The sequence below is a fragment of the Mandrillus leucophaeus genome, unplaced genomic scaffold, assembly GCF_000951045.1.
Source record: "Mandrillus leucophaeus isolate KB7577 unplaced genomic scaffold, Mleu.le_1.0 Scaffold284, whole genome shotgun sequence".
Classification (NCBI taxonomy): Eukaryota; Metazoa; Chordata; class Mammalia; order Primates; family Cercopithecidae; genus Mandrillus; species Mandrillus leucophaeus.
The window spans coordinates 3,328,604-3,351,618 of NW_012102965.1; the positions used below are offsets into that span (position 1 = coordinate 3,328,604).

The 23,015-nt window shown below is 40.1% G+C and overlaps 1 protein-coding gene across 3 annotated transcripts in view; it reads left to right on the forward strand.

The window, feature by feature from the left end:
- DNAJC6 (DnaJ (Hsp40) homolog, subfamily C, member 6) overlaps positions 1-23,015 on the forward strand; it is a 163,317-nt gene that overhangs the window by 6,269 nt on the left and 134,033 nt on the right. For 2 of the 3 annotated variants that reach the window (XM_011985479.1, XM_011985478.1), the window contains exon 1: positions 9,603-10,054. The exons of the other annotated variant lie outside the window; for it this stretch is intronic. Coding sequence is in view for 1 of the 2 variants with exons in the window: in XM_011985478.1 (XP_011840868.1) it covers positions 10,033-10,054 (22 nt within the window). In the remaining variant the exon portion in view is untranslated. Of the gene's footprint in view, positions 1-9,602; positions 10,055-23,015 lie in introns of those variants that run through there. 3 annotated transcript variants of the gene reach the window in all.

The following is a 23,015-nucleotide window of genomic DNA, read 5'->3' on the forward strand; positions in this document are numbered from 1 at the left end:
GGCGCGGCGACACAGCTTCACTGAGGTTAGCTTGTCCCCGCCCCGCACCTGGCCTGGCGCCTGCAATGCAGTGCCCTTTGGGGGAATGAATCCGAACCCGAGGGTCCCTTTAAGGTCCTCCTGCCCTGTACCCACCTCCTTTCTACCTGCCTGCGGTGATCTCGAAGATCTCGCCGCGATAAACTATTTCCTAGCACACTCAGTCCTGTCCTCGCCAGGGCCTCAACTCACAGCCAATCACTGACTCACTCCATTCATTCATTCCACAATTTTTATCGAGCCCCTCCATCTGCCTTGATCGGAGGAGAACACGATGGGCAAGGGCTTGTGGAACTGCTTCGAGAGAGGAAGACAGACATTACACACGCAAAACAGAGAAAGCCCGGTACACATTGCTATGTGTGCTTGGAGGGAATCAGATAGTCTGCTGAGAGAGGAAAAAAGTAAGGGGGCCCGAGTTTCCGTGGCAGGCGGACTGGGAAGGCCTCTCCGAGGCGCTGCAAGTTAGCGGAGACCCGAGGACTGACGAGGAGTTACTCCAGCTTGGAGCCGAGTAATAGAGAATAGCAAGTGAAAAGGTTCCCAGAGTGCCTGAACTGAGCAAGGGGAAAGTGAGGGATGCAGGGCCCGGATGAGGTCTGGGCAGAACATGAGGAGGAGTTCAGATTTTATTCAACATGAGCTGGGAAAAAACACTGAAGTGTGCTAAGCAGGGAAGTGACCTGATCTGCTGGTTCCCGGCTTTTCTCTGTTTGCAGTGTCCATGCCCGCATCTCAGCCTGCCGGATTCCTACCCTCCTGCCAAGACTAGCACAAATGCAGTCTCTTCCCTGAAATCTTTGGGGTTCCTGCCACCTGTAACCCCTCCTTTAGCATTTCGTCACCTGTAGAGCGTTTGTCACTGTTCATCTGGTATTAAAGATTCCACATTCTCATCCATTTCATCTTTGTATCCCCCACCAGGCTAAGTGCAGGGCTTGGTACTGTGTAGATACTGCTGATAAATGTGTCTTGTCTTGTCCTTTTTGTCTGTTTCCATCGTCTGAGGATCCTTCCTCTGAGGGGTTGACATGCCTTATTTCTAAAATGGCCGACCAGATGCAGGGCAGAGCCAGACTGCACCAGGACCCTGCCATCGATATAGTCCCCTCACCCACTCCTGGTGTTTTGAGGATTAAATAAATTAATGAATTAAACGAGTTGGTAGTTACAAAGTGTTAGTACCTAGTAAGGATTATAAAAATAAATTTGAAAATGACCAGCAATAATTATCTTTCAAATATTTATTTATTGCGTTAAAAACAAGCTTTTCTATTGGTGGTTGTTAGGGAGACTCTGCAGCTTGTCATTGTCATCTTGCCGGCTTCCAAGTATGTATTCCTACTTTTTTTAAGTCAGTGCACCAATAAAATTCGTTCCGTACTGTCATCAAGAACTATTGCTGAGGCCGGGCGCGGTGGCTCAATCCTGTAATCCCAGCACTTTGGGAGGCGAGGCGGACAGATCACTTAAGGTCAGGAGTTCGAGACCAGCCTGGCCACGGTGGTGAAACCCCGTCTCTACTAAAAATACAAAAATTAGCTGGGTGTGGTGGCGTACACCTGTAGTCCCAGCTAACTGGGAGGCTGAGGCAGGAAAATCGCTTGAACCCAAGAGGCAGAGGCTGCAGTGAGCTGAGATTGCACCACTGCACTCCAGCCTGGGTCACAGAGTGAGATTCTGTCTCAAACAAACAAACAAAAAGAACTATTGCTGAAACTAAATAGGGCGGAAGGCTGACCACTTCTTATCATGAGCTTAAATGAAATCGATGATTGCAACAAGTATCCCTTGAGTGATAATTACATGCATAGTGTTATTCCAGATGTGTGAATGCTTACAAAAGAGGAATAAATGAATATTGCCACTGTAGTAACTTGGGTTAGAATAAGTGTTCTAGTCTTATAATTTTTATTTTAATTTTTAAAATATTTGTTCTGGGATACACATACAGGATGTTCAGGTTTGTTACATAGGTAAAGGTGTGCCAAGGTGGTTTGCTGCACCTATCAACCCTTCACTTAGGTATTAAGCCCAGCATGCATTAGGTATTCTTCCTGATGCTCTCCCTCCCCTGCCCTCACCACCACGGGCCCCAGTGTGTGTTGGTCCCCTCCCTGTGTCCATGTGTTCTCATTGTTCAGCTCCCACTTATAAGTGAGAACAACTGGTGTTTGGTTTTCTGTTCCTGCATTAGTTTTATAATTTTTAAAACCAGATCTGTAGTGCCTAAAAAACCATCTCTGCTTCTGTGTTCCTGACCTAGCGTTTACTCACAGCTTCCCAGGGCTCATTGCCATCCCACACCTCTCTTCTTAGATGGGATCTTGGCTGCTCACTACATTCCTCTACTATCTATCTTCCCCTTTCCTCATAAGCCCTGGGTATAAAGCCATTCTAATATCTAATATTACATGATACTTGACATCCTAAAGAATAGTTCAACTACAGGCTTTTGTTTAGATCTTGACAATACCCCTGGAAGGAGAGAGGGCAGATGTTATGTATTTCCCCCATTTTATATATAAAGGAAGGTGAAGCAAGAGACACCAAGTGATATGCTGGAGGTCCTGTGACTGGTGAGTGGCAGATTCAGGCCTGTCTATACAACATCCTTTCTGCCACATCTCCCTCCATACATGAAAAAACATGTTTCAATAGCTATACTCATAGAAGAGGGAAGTAAAATGAAATTATACAATAAAAGAAATCTATATTTCAATTTTATTTGATTTTTTAAAGTTAACCTGAATTTCTTATGATGATGTTAACATCACTTTGGGCATCTAGAATCATATGCTTTGATGTCAGACAGGCTATTATTTGAATCTGCCACTCATAAATGGCACATTAATAAGCTGTGTGATATTAGACAATGTCCTTAGTCTTTCAAAAATGGAGTTATATATTATCTGAAGAATGAGGATGACAATTCCTATGCCATGTAACTGTGATGATTAAATGCACTTCTGGTACATAGAGGTTCACAAAGGGCTGGTTATTTTTATTAATATTAGGTTTACTATTATATGTATTCATATTAATAAAACAAAACCTAATATTAATATGGTTGAAAATGTAGACTATTCTTAGAAAATAGTCTAGAAAACCTAGAAAAGTCTAGAAATTATTAGAAAACCATAATATTAATATGGCTGAAAATCTAGACTACTATTCGTATACTATTGTTAGTATAGACTAATAATAGTGTAGAGTTTCATAATAGTCCAGACTGCTGTTAGTCTAGATTAATGCTTAGTCTAGATTGTCAACCATATGATCACACTCAAAATATGGTTAAAAGTTCAGTGCACTCTAGGAAGCAACCACAGCTGGAGGCTTTTTTGGGGCAGTTAACCCTTCTGCGTCAACCAGAAGGTCCTTCTTTCTGCCACCTTCTTCTTTTTCATCAGGAGGCTGCAGGGGTGAAGGAACATAGCTTCTAAGGATTCCTGTCATCTTTTCATCCTAATACTGTGTCCTGAACATAGCAGACATTCAATAAATATGTCTGGAATGAAAGATTCCTTCCATTTTTATATATTTCCAAAGAGAATGACTCTGAAATTTACACTCTGAACATTTGTCACTAAAAGTTTAGCATAACTATCTAAAGGGACAATTACTGCATCAAACTGTATATATATATTTTTGATTTTGAGAGCTATTGCCAAGTTGACCTTTGTATATTTGTGCGAATTCAGTTTCTGCCAACTGTGTATAAGCTCCCTGATTCCTTACTGAATATGGTCAGACTTTTAAATGCTTGCTAATTTGATGGGTATGAAATGGTATTCCATGTTGTTTTATATTGAATTTTCTTGACGAATAATGAAGCTGAATATCTTTTCACATGAATATTGGCCATTCTTGTGTGAACCTTTGTGAAAGGCCTATTGATGTCTTTCTCATTTCTTTAACTTGGTGTTTTTTTTTTTTTCTTATCCATTTTAGGAATTCTTTAAATATTCTGGATATGAATTATTTGTTGGTTTAGAGGTCTAAACAACTTTTAAAAATATACTTAATTATGCCAGTAGTTCTAAATGAACAAGCTGTGCTGAATTGAAATTAACCCTCCAAATGCTTCCATCCATTCCAGAAAACCATTTTACTCAAATATCAAAGTTTGTAGGTTATAGAAAAGGGAGCAAATGAGGAAAACATTTTATGAGCAGTAGACTTCTCTAGCCCTTGAAATTATGGTAGATAACCGGCCTTGAGTTCCTCCCACCAGAAATTCCTTCCTCTAAACCCTGTCGTGGGCGAGGAGCCCTTTCCTGAGCTATGGTATTCTCTGGGAAGACTCAGGTTGGAACTAGAGTCATTGTCCATCAGTAAATAGTATTTTCCAGAACAATTTACTTGGAGAAAAGGACAGAATTGCTGTCACGTTGATCAGTGGTTTATTCTGTCACTGCCATTGTCTAGCCATATGTCCCTAAAAACAAGCCACATTGAATGGAGGTCATGATCCCTACCTAGCCTATTCCTAAGGATATTAGAGAGATCAAATGAGACCATAAAAATGAAAGGGCTGCGTAAATACAAGGTTTATTAGCCAGGCTATGGGAAGTAACCAACACTTTGTCAGAGTGGGAAAACCTTACTGACCCACAATCTTTGGGTCTGTGGCTCTGGCTCTCCTCCTACCACCTGTTCTGCATACAGGTGCATGATTGTAGAGAGCCGTGGTTCTCCAAGCTTGGTTTCTAGACCAGCAGCATGAGACCAGCAGCATCAACATCACTCAGGATCTTGTTAGAAATGCAAATTCTAGGCCCCCTCTCAGAGCTACCAAATCACAAACTGAGGGGTGGGAGGATGGGAGGATGGGGAGGGATAGGAGGCTGGGACCTGGAAATGTGTTTTAATAAACTCTGCAGTAATTCTGACACATGCTAAAAGTTGAGAACCACTGACCTAGTAGGATGAGCAAGGGTTTTACAGTCAGCAAATGTGGGGTTAAATCTCAACTCTCCTACTTGCCAACTTGTGACGCGTAAATTACTAGACCGTCTTGGGTTTCCAAACTCTTACCAATAAAAGGAAGACCGAGTGTGGTGTTGCAGGTGAAGCTACTCTCCTTTCCTTCCCATTTCCCTCACAGGACTGTGTGAGAAATAAATGACATGACGATTCTGGACTTTGCTGTGTTTAGCTATGTGTCTCCTTTGGCAAATCTTCTTGCCTCTCTGCCTCGTTTTTCTCATCTAATAAAACGAATGGCAAGAGTTAACGTGTGCATTGCTTTTGTCACACTATGTGCCAGCCACTGTCTTAAAGATTGTGTATGATTTTATTTTATTCTTATAATAATCCTGTTTTACAGCTTTCATTTTACACATAAGAAAAACTGAAGCAGAGAGAGGTTCAGTAACATTTCCAAAGTTATACAACTAGTAAGCTGGGATTCAAACCCTGGAGGTCTGCTCTGAGTCCTTGCATTAAAGACAATGCTTGCCAAATAGTAAGTTCTCAACAAATGTATGATGATGATGATAAGAAAATAGCTTGGCATATAGTAGGTACTCCATATAACCCATGCTGCCCTCTTCTCTGTGGCTAGCCCTAATCCTAAACATCTACCCCCTCCCCGCAGTAAGCACATTTTCTTTTTCCTTCTCACCTCTTTTCTGGCCATTTGGGTGCTCTGAGCAAGCCAGACAGAGGCTTGGCTGGGTGCAGGAAGACCGAGTGTGGGGTTGCAGGTAAAGCCAGTCTTTGGGAATGAATGACTAAGCAAGCAGAAGCTCTAGACAAGTCATTGAAAGATCATTTCATCTGCCTAATTTGGGACATGTGTTCTAGGTCTCTGCTTACCTATCAACTAATCAAGAATTAAAATGCCTCAAAAATTCCAAGGGCATGTAAAAGCTTTTTTTTTTTTTTTTTTAATTTACTTATTTTTTTTTTGGTGCCCAGTGTTTCCTCAGAGTAAAATTTGCAGCTGGGAAAGTTTAATCCACAGTATGACAGCAGTGTTTTTTTTCCTTTCATTTTTGTTTTGCTCGGACAATAAAAAGCCTTATTCCCTTTCAATTCAGGGTTTCACTCGTTGTTCTTGAAAATTCCCTTCAGTTTAGCTCTCAAGATGGCCTCGCTTGCTGAGCATGAGTCACTGGTTTAGTGACTCAGAGTGGCATCTAACAAGGCAAGGATGTGCAGGGTTGTCAAGGGACTTAGTGGCCAGCAGAGCCTGCCTGAAGCTTTTCCTAAACCCAGTTTTTGAGATAGAGCATCTTGTCCATTAGCGGCTGTTTCTAATCATCCTCAGTACCAGTTTATCTGAAGCTTGGGGTCTGACAGAGATATTGCCTTGTTGTGGAAAGCTCTAGACTCCATCCTTGTCCTTAACTGGGTGTGGCCTTGAGATTTACTGTGTGACATGACAAGACTTCTGAGAGTTCACCCAGCTCTGCTTGGAATAGCCACAGAATCAGGAGGCCTGTGCTTCTGGAAATACTGCATCAGGAGGGAAAATAAAGGCTCTTTATATTTGATGAGGCCTTCAAACCTCTTTCAACTTAAGGAGAAAAAAGATCAATTAAAGTTGGATAGAGAAACAGACACATGTGATGAAGCAAATATACCCAAATGTACTTGGATATGGGGCCCACTGAATAATTCTTTCAACTTTTTGGTGTGTTTGAAACTTTTCAAAATACAATGTTGGGTACAATGCAAATACCCCTAGAAATGACTACACTTTTGAAAACATTATTACTTCCTTTTGCAATATAAATGGGTGTCTTCCTTCCCTTCTTCTACTTCCTTTCTACTCCTAGCATTGGTCTTTTTAAAATTTTGGTTTGGGGAGCCTTCTTTATTAAAAAGGGCCTGGAATAGTTAGGAAGAATGAATAAGACCTAGTATTTGATAGCACAACAAGGTGACTACAGTCAATAGTGATTTAATTGTACATGTTAAAATAACTGAAAGAGTATAATTGGATTGTTTGTAACACAAAGGATAAATGCTTGAGGGGATGGATACTCCATATTCCATGATGTGATTATTACACGTGGCATGCCTGTATCAAAATTTCTCATGTACCTCATAAATATATATACCTACTATGTACCCACAAAAATTAAAAATAAAAAAAATTTTAAAAAGGGCCTGGAGTGAGGGTGGTTGGTGATTGGTTATTCCTTTATTCCTTTATGCCAACGACTTCATATTCTTCTTCATATGTAATTCTCACAATAATCCTACAAACTAGTTATTATTTTCCATATTTTATGAGGAAACTGAAGCTTAGGGGAGTAAACTTGACCCAGTTACAAGGTAATACTACTCATCTTACAGCATTTATGGAGCCCTTATGTGTCAGGCTTTGTGCTATGAACCTTAAACGTATTAACTTGTTTGAGACTCACCCAGCTGTGGAAGATGGGTACCATTATCGCCTCCATCCTGCAGATCAGAAAATGGAAACTTAAGAGAGGTGCAGCAACTTGTCTCAGCTTATATTCCAGGGGCTGGTACATGGCAGGGCCCATGTTTGAATCCATTCTCTTACGCTTTATTTTATTTATTTTTTGAGACACAGTCTGGTCTGTCACCCAGGGTCTTTCTTGCTCTGTTGCCCATGGCTCACTGCAGCCTTGACCTCCCAGACTCAAGCATCCTCCCATCTCAGCCTCCCAAGTAGCTGGACCACAGGCTCATGCCATCATGCCCAGCAAACTAAAAAATTTTTTTCGTAGAGACAGGGTCTCACTATGTTGCCCAGGCTGGTTTTGAACTCCTGACCTCAAGCAATCCTACCACCTTGGCCTCCTAAAGTGCTGGGATTACAGGCATCAGCCACCTCTCCCAGTCCTCTTTTGCTTTGGAGCTTTTGCCCTACTATTCAAACCCACGCCTTGGCGTTTTTTTGCCTACTTTGGTAAATTGGCATATCTAGTGGAAGCCTCTTGACCTGAGACTACAGACTCCTGAGGACAGAGAATGTTTTGTTCAGCACTGTGTCATTCCTAGTGTTCACAGCAGTGCTGGTACCGTGAATATTATTGAATAAAAGAGTGCATGAATGATGGCTTCTCACCACCTACTCCCTCACCTTCTCAGTCCCCCAAAGTGCTCCTCTTGGGCACATTTTGGCTATCCTGGACTTGGTTCTTGGAGATAAAGATGCCAGTTTCTCTGATGTGGTTTAGCCAATGTCTCATTTGGTGGCCGGTAAGGAGTTGTAATGAAGGCAGATTTTCCTTATTGGTCTTAAGTTGTCAAAGACAGCAGAAAGATATTATCCACTGCCAAGGAAAGATGGAACCAAAAACAAATACTTAAAGTTCCCAAAGCTTTCAGGGAGTCTTCCAGTTGTGGCAACGAGAAGTCAACTCAAGGCCCCCTAATAGCCATGAAAGCTCTCACATTATAGCTATATTTGACTCTCGGGTTGCAGTAATGAACAGGTGAACACTGACAATTAGTCCTCTTAAATGTGCCCAAGCAGTTGGTAATTATACCCTACATTTATTTAGTGTTTTGTTTACAAAATTCTGTTCTCCCTTTTAATGATATGAACAACCCAGTACATATATAGGACAGCTATGATTATTCCCACTTTACAGATGAGAAAACTCATGCCAGAGAGGTTCTGTCACTTGCCCTACACTACTCAGTTAATAAAAGGTAGAGATGGTAGAGATAGGTCTTCAACCCTTTTAATGCCTAGTCCTGCAAATTTTTAATATCAATATTGCATTTAACTCAGTAATTTCTGAGGATGAGAGTAACAGGAAGATGTATTCCTTTCTGTTGCTCTTCTTCCAATTTCATTATGTATTTGAGTCAGTCAGTCTTTCTGGCTACCAGTTTACCAATCTGTATCATGGGGAATAAACACCATCCATCAGTGAGTATGCATGAAGCAGAGGAGATTGGGAGGGTTCAGAACTTAAAGAACAGTTTCTGAGTGAAGCCATTTGGAAGAGACTGTGATGACTCTTACTCATTTTCCATAAAACAAGTAAAATGGCACCTCCCTTGGCCACCCTACCTAAAATGGCACCCCTGTTACTTCATTACCATGTTTCATTTTTCTTCACAACATTTATTGCCATTTATTATATGTCTACATTACCTGTCTGAATCCTTGCACCAGAGTGCAATAGCCAAGAAGGCAGGGACCTGAAACCCTAACAGGTGGAATAGTGCCTGGCACAAATAACCATGTGTTGAATAAATGATTGAAGGAATGAATGAATGAATCTGAGCTGTGGAATGATTTAGAGTAAGTGAACTGAATGACTGAAAGATTTACTTGAATCCTCCTTCCTCTCCAACAGAGGGGTCTTATGGTTTGGTATCCTCATGCCTATTCCTAGTCTGCCACTCAGTGGCTTACAACCAGTCACTAAAGCCTCCTTGAGTATCAACTTAGGCCTGGGTGAAATGGGTTCAATAACCTGTGTCCATGCAGCAGACACAGGCCATTATATTGCACTGTATGCCTCTGTACTATAACGCCTGTGAGCAGCTTGAGGACCGAGGGCTAGTCCTGTGCATTGTTGTATCCCCAGTACTTAGCATACAGCCTGGTCCACAGAGAGGTAAAATAAATGTTGAATGAATGAATGAAAGTACAGGGCTCTTAATCCTCCTCCAAAGCTGACTTACCATCTGAAAATAAACCTGGTGCATGACACAGACATTCCCCTTTCAATTCAGAGATGAGGAGGCGCTAAACAGTTGGTTCCCTATCCTGAGGGAAGGAAAGGCAAACCTCGGCTCCAGATCCGGTTCCATGCCATGTTTTGGAATTTGTGTTTACGTCTGCCTTCATCCCCATCCTTTCCGCTCCAGTATAAGCAAAATTATAACCCCGCACACCGACTTGCATGCAATTATCATAGCCCGAGTGCTCCTCCGTTGAGAGACTTCGCCCCCGAGACCGCTGACTGTGAATGACAAATCAAAAGTCAGGGTTGCAGAATCAGACGGACTTTCCTGCTCATTTGCAGCAGAGGGAGGAAGCAGAGAATGAAAGATTCCGAAAATAAAGGTAAGGGGCGGACTGCAGAAGGATGGCTAAGAGAGGGCTAAAGGCTAAAAGATCCTAGGGATGCGATGTCACTCCACAGACATATTTAGTTTGTATTAATGACTAGTTTAAAATTACCGTGCCTATATTAACATTCTAGTTATATAATAAATATGATGACTTTAAAAAATGACTAGCTTCTAGTTTCCAAATATTGTGTCATTCAGCTTTCCATTTTTGTAGTACTAAATATAACTCTATTTTTGCATTCTTCATTTAATCTTGGCTGAGTAACACAGCTTTCACAGATTTCCTTAGACTAGCTCCCAGATTTTTGATAATTTTATTTTGGGGGTGTTCACAATAGTTAATAATGAATATACAGGTTTTCAATACATTATTAGAATTGGAATATCTGAAATACTTGGGACTTAAAACAGTTTGGGTTCTCAAGGTAAACGCTGACGAAGAATCCTTTAATGAACATTAATCTTTTTAGGAGCGCTCCATGGGGAGCCGTCGCTGACCTTCAGAACTGTTTATCTTGCAGAGAAATGTTGGGATGTAAACTACCCCCACTCCATCAGCCTCCACTCCTTACCTCCCCCTCACCTCCCAACACTCTAATTCTGTTGTGGGGGGGATGGGGGAAGACAGAAACCGATTTAAATAAAAACTCAAAAAAGGAAAGGGCTCACTGAAAAATGAGCCAACCAAATTTTAAGTTCAACAACAAGCATTCTGGAGGATTCTGGGGTTTTAAATTCGGAGGCTCCTTAAATGTTCTGCCGCATTTAGGGGAGGAGCGATGGACCCTTAGGTCTCCGGAGGCTACACGTGTTCCCCGATCCCGTTTCCGGGGGGAGCCCTTCCTTCCTATTGAGCTGGTCGTACTCCTGGCCCGCGTGCCCAGGAAGGGCGCAGAGGGGCCGCGCGCCCAGGGGAGAGCGCTCGCGCTGTCGCCCGGGCGGAGGACGCTGTCTCCGCGCGGCGGTGCCGGGCCGCTGCTTCCGGAACGCTAATTTTAGGGTTCGCCGGCCCCCCTTTCTTTTCACCCGGTTTCCGTGCGAGTCGCTGCGCAGCAGACTGCGCTTCGAGTGCGCTGGGTTTTAAGGAGGCCCCGGCGCTTTCCCTTTGGGCTTGGGGGGCTTGGGGGCTTGGGGGCTTGGGTGCGCAGGTGGGGGCTGGCACGCAGCCCCGCGGGCAGGTTTCGCGCAGCGACCCTCCCGGCACCGAGCTAAGTTGTTTGGGTGAGCGGTGCAACAACGGAGGCCCCAAAGCTCTCTGCGCGCAGCGCCGCCGGTCTTGGCCTTCTCCAGTCCTCGGGAGCCTGCCACCCTCTCTGCCTTGTTATAGGAATCCCCTCCTGGTGGTGGGCAATGATGTATACATATTCAACGTTAGAAAAAGAAGGAAAAAAAAAAAAAAAGCCCACTCACAACCTAATGCCAATGGAGAGAATGGTATTTTAATCTATGAAACTGTAATGAAGGCTCTTAAACAATCCCACTTTCCATAATTGAGACTTTCAAAAGGGCCAGGTAGTGGTGTTTGTATTAACATCTCATAGGCTCTGGATCATTCATATCCACGTATTGATCTATGTGGTTTTGACGTTTACATTTTAATGAAGCAGCCTTAGTGGGGAAGAAAACAGCTATGCATGGGCCTAGTAAGCGGGAAGAGGACCTGTTCACTCCTGTTTCTAAGCCAGCATTTACGAGTAGGTATTACCTGTGTGTGAAATCGAAGTATTTTAAAATTAACTCTAGGAAGAATGTTGGTTTTTCCTTTGTTGTTTTCAGTGGTTGGAGAAAGGGTTTATTGGAGAGAAAAAAAATTTGCTTATTTGCCAAGTCATGCTAGGCCATGGACATGATTTAGAAAAAAAATTAAAGCTGCCTGAATTGGAGGCTCAGGTTAAGGTTAATATTCAACATTGTTTGAAATGGAAACACTCCTGGTTTCTCAGTGTATCAGTGTGTTTTAAGCTCAGATCCCTGGACTTTTTTTAAAAGGAGAATTGGTATTTAGAATTTTTTTTTTTGAGACAGAGTCATGCCCTGTTGCCCTGGTGGGAGTGCAATGGTGCGATCTCCGCTCACTGCAATCTCTGCCTCCCAGGTTCAAGCGATTCTCCTGCCTCAGCCTCCCAAGTAGCTGGGATTACAGGCGCATGCCACCATGGCCGGTTAATTTTTGTATTTTTAGCAGAGCCGGGGTTTCACCATGTTGGCCAGGCTGGTCTCGAACTCCAGACCGCAGGCTATCCATCTGCCTCGGCTTCCCAAAGTGCTGGAATTACAGGCGTGAGCCACCGTGTCTGACCAGTATTTAAAATTTTTATTTTACTTTGTACTGGAAAGAGCCTCGGGTTTGGAGTTAAGATTGGTAGACTCTGGCTTGTTCAGTTATAATTCATTTGTGACCTAGGACAGGACTCTTTATTTCTTTGGGTCTCAGTTTCTTTATCTCTAAAATGGAGAGCTACCATCACATGCGTGGTTCAGTAAATGTTGACTTGTGGCTTAAGAACTGCCTGCCTGCCCTTTCCATCTTTTTAGTTCGTCTTAGGACAATTCAGTGAGGTTTTTAATACAAAAGACATTGTGTAACATTGATCCAGCATATCTCAAAATGTTTTGCAAGCCAGGAAAAAGAAATTAAGTATAAGGCAACTGAAAAGAAAATAGTTGAGTGAGTTAATAAGTAGATATTGGCAAACATGACAGCTAATTATAATAATAACAACTATAGCTCCTATTTAATGAACAACTGTTATGTGAAAAGCTCTCTGGGAGGTGCTTTACATATTGTCACAACACTGCAAGGTAGGTGGTATTTTATTTTGAAGAAATGGATTAAGAATTTTGTACAGGGATACATAGCTAGTTAATGGCAGAGCCATGATTCAAAACCAGGTCTTTTTTTAATCTCCAAAACCATTCACATGGTAGGCAAGTACTTGAAAATAAGTAGCCCTGTACTCTGTAAAATTACAGTTTTTAATAAAATTCTCAACATTTTTAGAATTAACTTACCTATATAAAAAGGGAGATGTGAACCCTAGAAAATGATGACTTTTGACTGATGTTTTAGGTTGTTTTTATTTGGAAAACAGGTATTTTAACTCTTCAAATTCAGCTCCAAATTTTCTTCTTACTAAGTTCTTTGAGTATGTTATGCAGCAAGGTCTTAGAGGCGGAGGTACAAAATAATAAGAATGAAGACTGAAAATTTGGGTGAAATTTTTTTTTTTGGTCTATAAGAGGTCAAAGAAAATAGTTCTCATTCCAGTTTTTCTGTTATTTTTCTAGATTTTATTTAAAAATGGCAAACATGGCATTTGTTTAGCAAACAAAGTTACACATAACATTTTAATAGTAGGATTTAAAAGTTGTCATGACTGGGCGCGGTGGCTCACGCCTGTAATCCTAGCACTTTGGGAGGCTGAGGTGGCGGATCACTTGAGGTCAGGAGTTCAAGACCAGCCTGGCCAACATGGTGAAACCCCGTCTCTACTAAAAATACAAAAATGAGCCGCGTGTGGTGGCAGGCGCCTGTAATCCCAACTATTCAGCAGCCTGAGGCAAGAGAATCGCTTGAACCTGGGAGGCAGAGGTTGCGGTGAGCTGAGATAGCAAGACTGCATTCCAGCCTGGGCGACAGAGTAAGACCCTGTATCAAAAAAAAAAAAAAAAAGTTGTCTATGCCAATGGTTCCTGAGACAGCTTTTCACTGGAAGTTATTACAAAATCTAATTGGGTTTGAGCAGAGTCAGATTCAGACTTTTAGGATCTAAATATTAAAAAATAGTGTGGTGTTCATGCTCTAATCTGTAATTCAAAATAAGTATAAATAAATTTTTAAGAAGTGATTTTTCTTAAACATCATGATGACTTTGATACTTTTAGAGAAAACTCAAATTCAAGGATTTTTGTCACTGTTGCTTGTAACTGGGTGAGTTGGTGAAATGATACTTTAGCTGGGGTGATCTGTAAATGACCGAGTGACTTCTCAGAGCTTCAAGGGTAGCATGTGGTTAAGCTGGGATTAGAGACTGGTCTATGCCAGTGGTAATGAATGGGTGTGGTATTGCTTTTTGGGGGACACACTGGAAATCTGCAGGTGTGTTATTTGATGGTCATATGATTGAGGGGCACTAGTAGCATTCATTGGCAGAAACTAGAAATGATAGTGCCTTCCAGTGTTCTGGACTGCTCCATGCAATGATGAATTAGCTCATGTCCTGGGCAATTTTCAAACGTTTTGCCGAAGATGTAGGTGAAAACCTTCTATACTTTTTTGGGCTTAGATCATAAATTGGTTTCACTATACACTGAAACTTCCAGGATTAAAAATGCTGTGTAAATCTAAGGAAGATTATACTGAATTTTGTTCAGGAAATCACTTACCCGAAGCAATGCCACTTGTGTTTTAGACACCAATATAACACACCTGAATCATAAAATCTGTATACAGATGCAAGTAGCTACCTACTTAATTATGTTTTCCAATATAGTCTTGTCTGAGCATTTGCATATTGAAATCCATGTTGCTTTATTGTAAATAACTTATTTCGTTTCTCTTTTACATTACAGTTGAAACATATATATACACACATATGTATAGTTTAATTTTGTGTTAGGTTGGTTATTTCATCTTTAAATTTCATTTTGAGATACTAAACAAGAAAATACAAAATATTTTTGTATTTATATGTATCTGTGTTACTCAGAGTTTACAAAATGATTTGATTTTTACCCCTGAACATTTTAAAATAATTCGAACCAACATTAAAACTTTTGGAGACTATAGGTTCAATAAGGTATTTATGGCTTCTTTAATAAAGATTAGAGCAGTCTGCAACAATGAGATGGAGCTGAGTGTAAACTACCCTCTTTAAAGGGCAGATATACTGGGTTAAAAGGGTTATAAATCTTCTAAAAGTGATATCACTGGTCATTGATTATTTTTATGCTATTGTTACTGCCACTTACATTTTTATTTTTTATTTTATTATTATTATTTTTGAGAGGGAGTCTTGCTCTGTCACTCAGGCAGGAGTGCAGTGGTGATCTTGGCTCACTGCAACGTCCACCTTCCAGGTTTAAGCAATTCTCCTGCCTCAGCCTCCCTAGTAGCTGGGATTACAGGTGCACACCACCACACCCAGCTAATTTTTGTATTTTTAGTAGAAACAGCATTTCACCATGTTGGCCAGGCTGATCACCAACTCCTGACCTCAAGTGATCTGCCACTTTTGGCATCCCAAAGTGCTGGGATTACAGGTGTGAGGCGCCTCACCTGGCAAATTTTTAAAAAACGTTTTATTTATGTTCTCTCAGCAGGACAATCTTCCTAGCGTACTGTTGAGGGCACCACCAGTCTCAAGTTTTGACCTTGGTTTTTTTTTTTTTAATCAACTTAAAAAACATTATTAATTTTTGATTTTTATTTTTGACTTGACAGTAACTATTTATGGGGTACCATGTGATGTTTTGATACAGAGATCTACATTTTAGAATGATCAAATCAGGCTGATTAGCACATTTATCACCTCAAATATTTATCATTTCTTCATGATGAGAACATTTAAAATCCTCTTTTAGTAATTTTGAAATATACAACACATTATTATTAACTCTAGTCACAGTGCTGTGCAATAGGACACCAAAACTTACTCTTCTGTCTAACTGTAACTTTGCGCCTATTGATCAGCATTGCCCCTTTCCCTGCCCATGCCCCCACCTCCCAGCCTCTGGTAACCACCTTTTGATTCTCTAATTCTGTTAAGTTTGGCTTTTTTAGATTCCACATACAAGTGAGATCATACGGTATTTGACTCTCTGTGGCACTTTAGAATTTCATTTTCTAATTGTTTATTCCTGGGATGTAGAAATAGGGTTGATTAGGCCAGGTGTGGTGGCTCATGCCTGTAATCCTAGCACTTTCGGAGGTGGAGGCAGGCGGAACACTTGAGGTCAGGAGTTGGAGACCAGCCTGGCCAACATGGTGAAACCCTGTCTCTACTAAAAGTACAAAAAAACTTAGCCGGGTGTGGTGGCATGTGCCTGTATTCCTAGCTACTCGGGAGGCTGGGTGGGAGGATGGCTTGAACCAGGAGACGGAGATTGCAGGGAGCCAAGATCACACCACTGCACACTCCAGCCTGGGCAACAGACCGAGACTCCATCTCAAAAAAAAAAAAAGAAATATCATTGATTTTATATGTTGACCTTGTTTCAGTGACCTTGCTAAATTCACTTATTAATTTCAATAGTTTTTAGATTTTAGGGGGCTTACTGTGTATACCGTTTATTTTTCTGTAAATAATGACAGTTTTATTTCTTCTTTCCAATCCTTATACTTTTTCCCCTTTGTCTCATTGTACTAGCTAGGATCTCTCTTATAATGTTGAATAGAAGCAGTGATGGTGAGTATTCTTATCTTGTTATTGATCTTAGGGGAAAAGCTATCACATTTTCACCATTAAGTACAACATTTGATGTGGGATTTATATGGACACTTAAAAAATTAGATTAAGGAAGTTACCTTCTATTCCTGCTGTGCTAAGTTTTTATCATGAATCAGTTCTGAGTTTTAACAAATATTTTTCTGTATTATGTGAATCATATGATTATTTTATTCTGTTAATATGGTGAATTTCAGTGATTCTTGAATGTTAAACCAACTTTGCATTTTTGGAACAAACAACTTGGTTGTGATATCTTTTTATATATTGCTGGATTTGACTTGCTAATATTTTGTTGAGGATTATCTTTGTCCATGAGAGAGATTAACCTGTGATTTCCTTTTGTTGTGGTGCCCTTGCCACATTTTGGCATCAAAGATATGTTGACCTTGTAAAATGAATTAGGAAGTATTTCCTATTTCTCTATTCCTGGAAGATTTTTGTGAGATTAGAATTATTCTTTAAATGTCTGGAAAAATTCACTGGTGAAGCCATTTGGGCCTGGAAATTTTGTTCTTGGAAGGTTTTAAACTATGTTTGTTTGTTTATTTGTTTATTTTACTTTTGTAAAGATGAGGTCTCTCTATGTTGCCCAGGCTGATCTTGAACTCCTGTCCTGAAGTGATCCTGCCGCCTAGGCCTCCCAAAGTGTTGGGCTTATAGGCATGAGCCACTCTGCCTCGCTTCAGTTGTTTTAATAGTGTATGCTGTTCAGATTTCCTATTTTTGTGTGTGTTTTAATAAATTGTGTTTTTTTAGGAATTTGTCCATTTCATCTGAATTTTCACATAAGGTTTGCTTTATATTCTCTTATGATCTTTAAAAAGTTTTTAGGTGGTGTGCTCTTGTCCTTGTTTTTTATTTCTGATAGGGGCATTTCTATTTATTGTGCCGGTAATTCTCACTTATTTTGATGCAATATTGTCAAGGTCTTATAAATTTGAGTAGTCTCTGTAATCTTTTACTTGGTCAATTTTTTGTATTATACGTTTATTTTTCATCTCATGAGTTCCTGCTTTTGTCTTTATTATTTCCTCTTATACTCTTTGGCTATAATTTTTGACTTCTTTTTTAGTTTTTTGAGATGGAAGTTTGTATCTTTGATTTTCAGCTTTTCTTTTTAAAACTGTCTTCATTTAAGGCTACACAGTAATATCCTTTAAGCTGGCCAGGCATGGTGGCTCACGCCTGTAATCCCAGCACTTTGAGAGTCCAAGGCAGGCGGATCACAAGGTCAGGAGTTCGAGACCAGCTTGGCCAGTGTCATGAAACCCTGTCTGTAGTGAAAAATTACAAGAATTAGTTGGGCATGGTGGCGTGTGCCTGTAATCCCAGCTACTCGGGAGGCTGAGACAGGATAATTACTTGAACCTGGAAGGCGGAGGTTGCAGTGAGCTGAGATCATGCCACTGTATTCCAGCCTGGGTGACACAGCAAGACTCTGTCTCAATGAATAAACAAATCCTTTAAGCTATATGTATGATAGCCTTTAAGCATAGCTTTTGTGTCCACCTGCAAGTATTGTTATGTCATATTCATTATTTAGTTTAAAATATTTTATACTTTTCTTTTTGATTTTTTTGATCCATAAGGTAATGTAACAACATACTTTTTAATTTTTAAACAGTTGGGGAGTTTCTAGTTCTCTTTTTGCCATTGATTTCTAGCTTGCTCTGACTGTAGTCAGAGAATATATTTTGGATGACTTGGAAATGTTTTAGACTTGCTTTGTGACCCTTCGTATGATCAATTTTTATATGTATATGTTGTACTTAAAAGAATGTGCATACTAAGATAGTTTGGTTCCATGTTCTACATATGTTAATTATTTCAGTTTGTTAATCCCGAGGTGCGAATCTTCTGTGTGCTCACTGATGTTTTTCTCATTCTGTTGGTTCCCAAGAGAGGGCAAACTCTTCCTTTATAATTTTAGATTTGCCTATTTTTCCTTTTATATTTGCCAATTTTTGCTTTACTTAATTCTGTGGCTCTGTTATTAGGTGCATACCATATACAGTTATAGTTGTTATAGCTTCATTATGAAATTCTTTCCTTATCTTGAGCAATACTCCCTTATAAGCTACCTTTTTGATATTAATGTAGCTATACCAACTGGGTTAATAGATACATGGTAGATCTTTTCCCATTTGTATACTTTTTCTTTTTTTTTATTATTATATTTTTTTTGAGAAGGAGTCTCGCTCTGTCACCCAGGCTGGAGTGCAGTGGTGTGATCTTGGCTCACTGCATCCTCCGCCTCCTGGGTTCAAGCAGTTCTCCTGCCTCAGCCTCCCAAGTAGCTGGGACTACAGGTGCGTGCCACCACAACCAGCTAATTTTTGTATTTTTAGTAGAGACGAGGTTTTGCCATGTTGGCCAGGCTGGTCTCGAACTCCTGACCTCAGGTAATCCGCTCACCTTGGCCTCCCAAAGTGCTGGGATTACAGGTGTGAGCCACCATGCCCAGCCTATACTTTACTTTTTTCTATGCCCATATATGTAATCTATATCTTTTATAAGCGGCCGTAAGTGAATTTTTAAAAAATCTAATCTGACAATATGGTCTTTAGTTTGAATATTTAAACCATTTAATATAATTACTGATATGTTAAGTGCTATAGCTACCGTGTTACTCCTTGTTTCTTATTCGTGTCCCATCTGTTTTATATACCACTTTCTTTTGGATTAAGCAAGCATTATTTTTAACTTTCTCACATATTCGTTACACATTTGTTTTCATTTGACTTTTGTGTGTGTGTGTGTGCCTGCGCACGTGTGCAAGTGATTACCCCAGTGCTACTTATACTTAATCATGTTTCAGACAATGTTATGCTCTTAGAAGACTTTAGGTCCATTTACCCTATCTCCTCCCTCACCTCACTTTCTGCCTTTTGTGTTATTATTGTATTTTGTTTTAATTATACATTTATTAAAGCCCCATAGGACACTAAAATGATTGTTTTATGGAATATTCATTTAAATTTACCCACATGTTTACCCTATTCATTGTTTTTTTTTCTTTCTGATTTTTTGTGTATTCCCTCTGGGATCTTTTCCTTTTGCATGAAAAAAACTCCCTTTAGGATTTCTTGTAGTGCATATATGCTAGAAACAAATATTCTCAGTTTTTATGATCTGGAAATGAGTTGATTTTGTCTTTGCTTTTGAAGGTTAATTTTACTAGGTGTATAGAATTCTGAGGAAGCAGATGTTCCCCCAGCACTTTAAAACATGTTATCCCGTTGTCTTCTGGTTTTCATCCTTTCAAAGTAGGCTGTCAGTCAGTCTTATGTTATTTGGTGTTGCATCTTTTTTCTTTGGCTGCTGTTAAGACTTTTCTTAATTGATTTGGTTTTCAACACTTGTCCCAGGTGTGGTTTTCCTTGTATTTATCCTGCTTGGGGTTTTCAGTCCTTGAATCTGTGCTGCTTGAGGTTTTCTGTAATTATCATAATTCTCTGCAATTATCTCTCCAAACAGTGTTTTGTTCCTTTTTCTCTTTCTGGGACTCCAGGTACCTTTATGTTAGAACTTTTTACCCTGTCCCATATATTCCTTCATTTTCTGTATACTTAGCCCTTTTCTTTCTTTTTCAGTTTTGTTACTTTTTTGTTGGCCTATCTTAGAGCTTACTGGCTCTCTCTGCTGTGTGTAACTTGTTGTTACGGAATCATTAATTTCTTAATTTTGTTTTATATTTTTCAGCTCTAGAGTTACTATTAGATTTTTTTTTTTTTTTTTGAGACAGAGTCTCACTCTGTTGCCCAGGCTGGAATGCGATCCCGGCTCACTGCAACACTTTCACTTCCTGGGTTCAAGTGATCCTCAGCCTCCTGAGTAGCTGGGATTACAGGCATGTACCACCATGCCTGGCTAATTTTTGTGTTTTTAGTAGAGACAGGGTTTCGCCATGTTGGTCAGGCTGGTCTTGAACTCCTGGCCTGAGGTGATCTGCTCACCTTGGCCTCCCAAAGTGCTGGGATTATAGACGTGAGCCACCATGCCCACCCTCTATTAGATTCTTTTCCAAAATAGATTATTCACCTTGTCATCTGTTTTCTCAAATACATACATCACAGTCATCTTAAAAAACTTTGCTCAGTAACTTCAATGTGTGGGCCACTTGTGAGTCTTTTTATTTCTTCTTTTTTTCTTCTTGGTTGTCTTTCTTCGTATGTCTGGCAATTTTTTTATTGTATGTCATTTTGTGTATGAAGATGCTCTGGATGATGTCATCTACCTGTTGAGAGTATTTGTCCTATTCTTTGTCAGAAGTAGAACAGAGATCACTTCAATCCAATCAGGCACTCAGTCCAATTAAGTCTGTTTTGCAGACTTTTAAGGTTTAGTCTACTTCTGGTTCTCCTAATCCCAGGCCCCTAGGCGAACTGACTGAGAATCTTGAGATGTTTCTCACCACCCTTTCCCCTTGACAGACCCTAAACTCTAATTTTTGTCTCCCTAATACTGTGAACTTGCTGAAAACTCTACTCAGCAAAATGTTCATTGTGCTTTTCATTTGCTTTCTCTTTGGCTTCTTCGCCTCTGCTCTGGGCAGCTGAGTCAGGAATATCTGAAGGAGAAAACTTCTGGCAGGCTGTGAGTTACTCTAGGATGTGCCTTTTCAGTCCTAAACTCCACTTTTTCTCTCTGCAGCCCTGGAAACTGTCTAAAATTCTGCAGGCTTCTCTGTGTCTTAACAGCTGCCCCTTGCCTGGCTGTTCAGCTTCGTACCCCATGCTAAGAATTGGCAAATACCCTAAATGGGAAAATGGGCTTGCAGAAAGTCAGGCTCACCTCAGTGAGCCTCCCCTCTCTCCAAGATCTGGCTCCTCAAATCCTGGCAGATTAGTAGCTTTCCTATTGCTTCACATAGATGTTTAAAAATTTTATCTGGCTTTTCTAATTTCCCACATCAGAACCAGTCTGCTACAACCTACTCTATTAAAGCTGGAAGTTAAACATGTCTGTATGAGTGTGTGTTTTTTTTTTAAATGGACTATGTTAAAAAATAAAAATCGCAGGCCAAAAACCAAGGTAACAATGTCATTTTAAACATATGAATTTAATAAAGGATATATGTTCATTTTCAGTTACTCTTTCTTGCTTATTAAAAGCTTGTCAGTATCTTTTTTCATATGTACTCTGAAATTCTTACAAATATATGTTGCTTTGTTCCAGAGAACATGTGTACTAAAAGACTTTATAATTTTTCTGAGTCTGGTTCTCCATTCAAATGTTTAATACTTTTGTGATTTTATGATTTGTAATTGTCAACTCTCACCTCCCAATTCAACACGATCCTAAAATGTACAAAACAATTTGAATGATTGAGCTTCAAAAAGTTTAGAAAACTTGATCTTGTAACTTTTATTCCAAAGCTTAGTTGAGGGGGGAGAAGTACAGGCTTCTGCCTTTAAGGGTATTGCTTCACTTTTGGGGGAAAAAAGCAAGGGTTTTCAAAGGGGAACTTGACATGAACGGCATGCAGGGGAGGGTGTGAGCCACTGGGGATCTCAGTGACTTGCTTTGGTGCTTTATCTACCAGGTGGTTGAGCTGGTGGCTTCGTAGGCAGAACTAGGTTGTGAGGTGGCCAGAGTCTTGAGATGCTCTCGAAGTGGGAGTGAGTTTCGTCATGGGCATACTTTAGGTTATGATTTGTTATCTCTTGAGGCAGTCTCCTGGTCGAAAAGACGTCTGGCTCTGGAGCTTCTAAGTGAGTGCACAGATAAGCTTGCCCTATAGGGAGTGTCTGGTGAAGGGAAGGTAAAGGTTATAATTGCATTTCTAAAGAGCTAAGTAGGAAGAAGGGAAAAAGGGAAAAGGAGGAAATAGAAAAGAAGAAAAAAGTATTTTTTAAAAAGTAATTCTTTCTCTTAGAAAAAGGCAGCTACTTGGTAACAGTCTAAACCCTTTACCGTGGCTGAGTAGGTATTTTTTTCAGCCTCTTTCCCAGGTTGTGTGCTGCATTTTAGTGCTGTCATTCTCATGTGCTTCATGTCACTGCCAATGTTTTCAGCCTCTCAAATTCAAGCTCCATTCATTTACTCATTCATCTCATATGTTTTTGATCACTTATGTGCTCAGGTCTCCTTCTTTTTCAAATCAATATTATGGCAATTCTAGGAAATGATCAGGGAAATTAAATAGGTCAATTCATGTGACATAGCTCTGAAAGGCAACAAAGTGATTGGTGGAATTGTGGAAATGTGTTTTACATTTCTCCAAATTTTCTTTTAAAATGAGACAAACAAACTCACTTATTTTTCAGTCTTTTCAGATATGTTCCCCCACTCCAACTCTAGTACTTGAAAATGTACTAAGTAAGAGGGCTTTGGGATGCCAGAAATAGTCTGTTACTTAATCTGGCTGCTGGTTTTTAAACCAGTGTGTGAAAATTCCTGGAGCTCAGCACATGGTTTGTTCACGTTTCAGTATGTCTGTTATACTTTAATAAACAAAATGAGCTTTTTACTGATAGATTAACAAAAAAGTGCCAAAGAGAA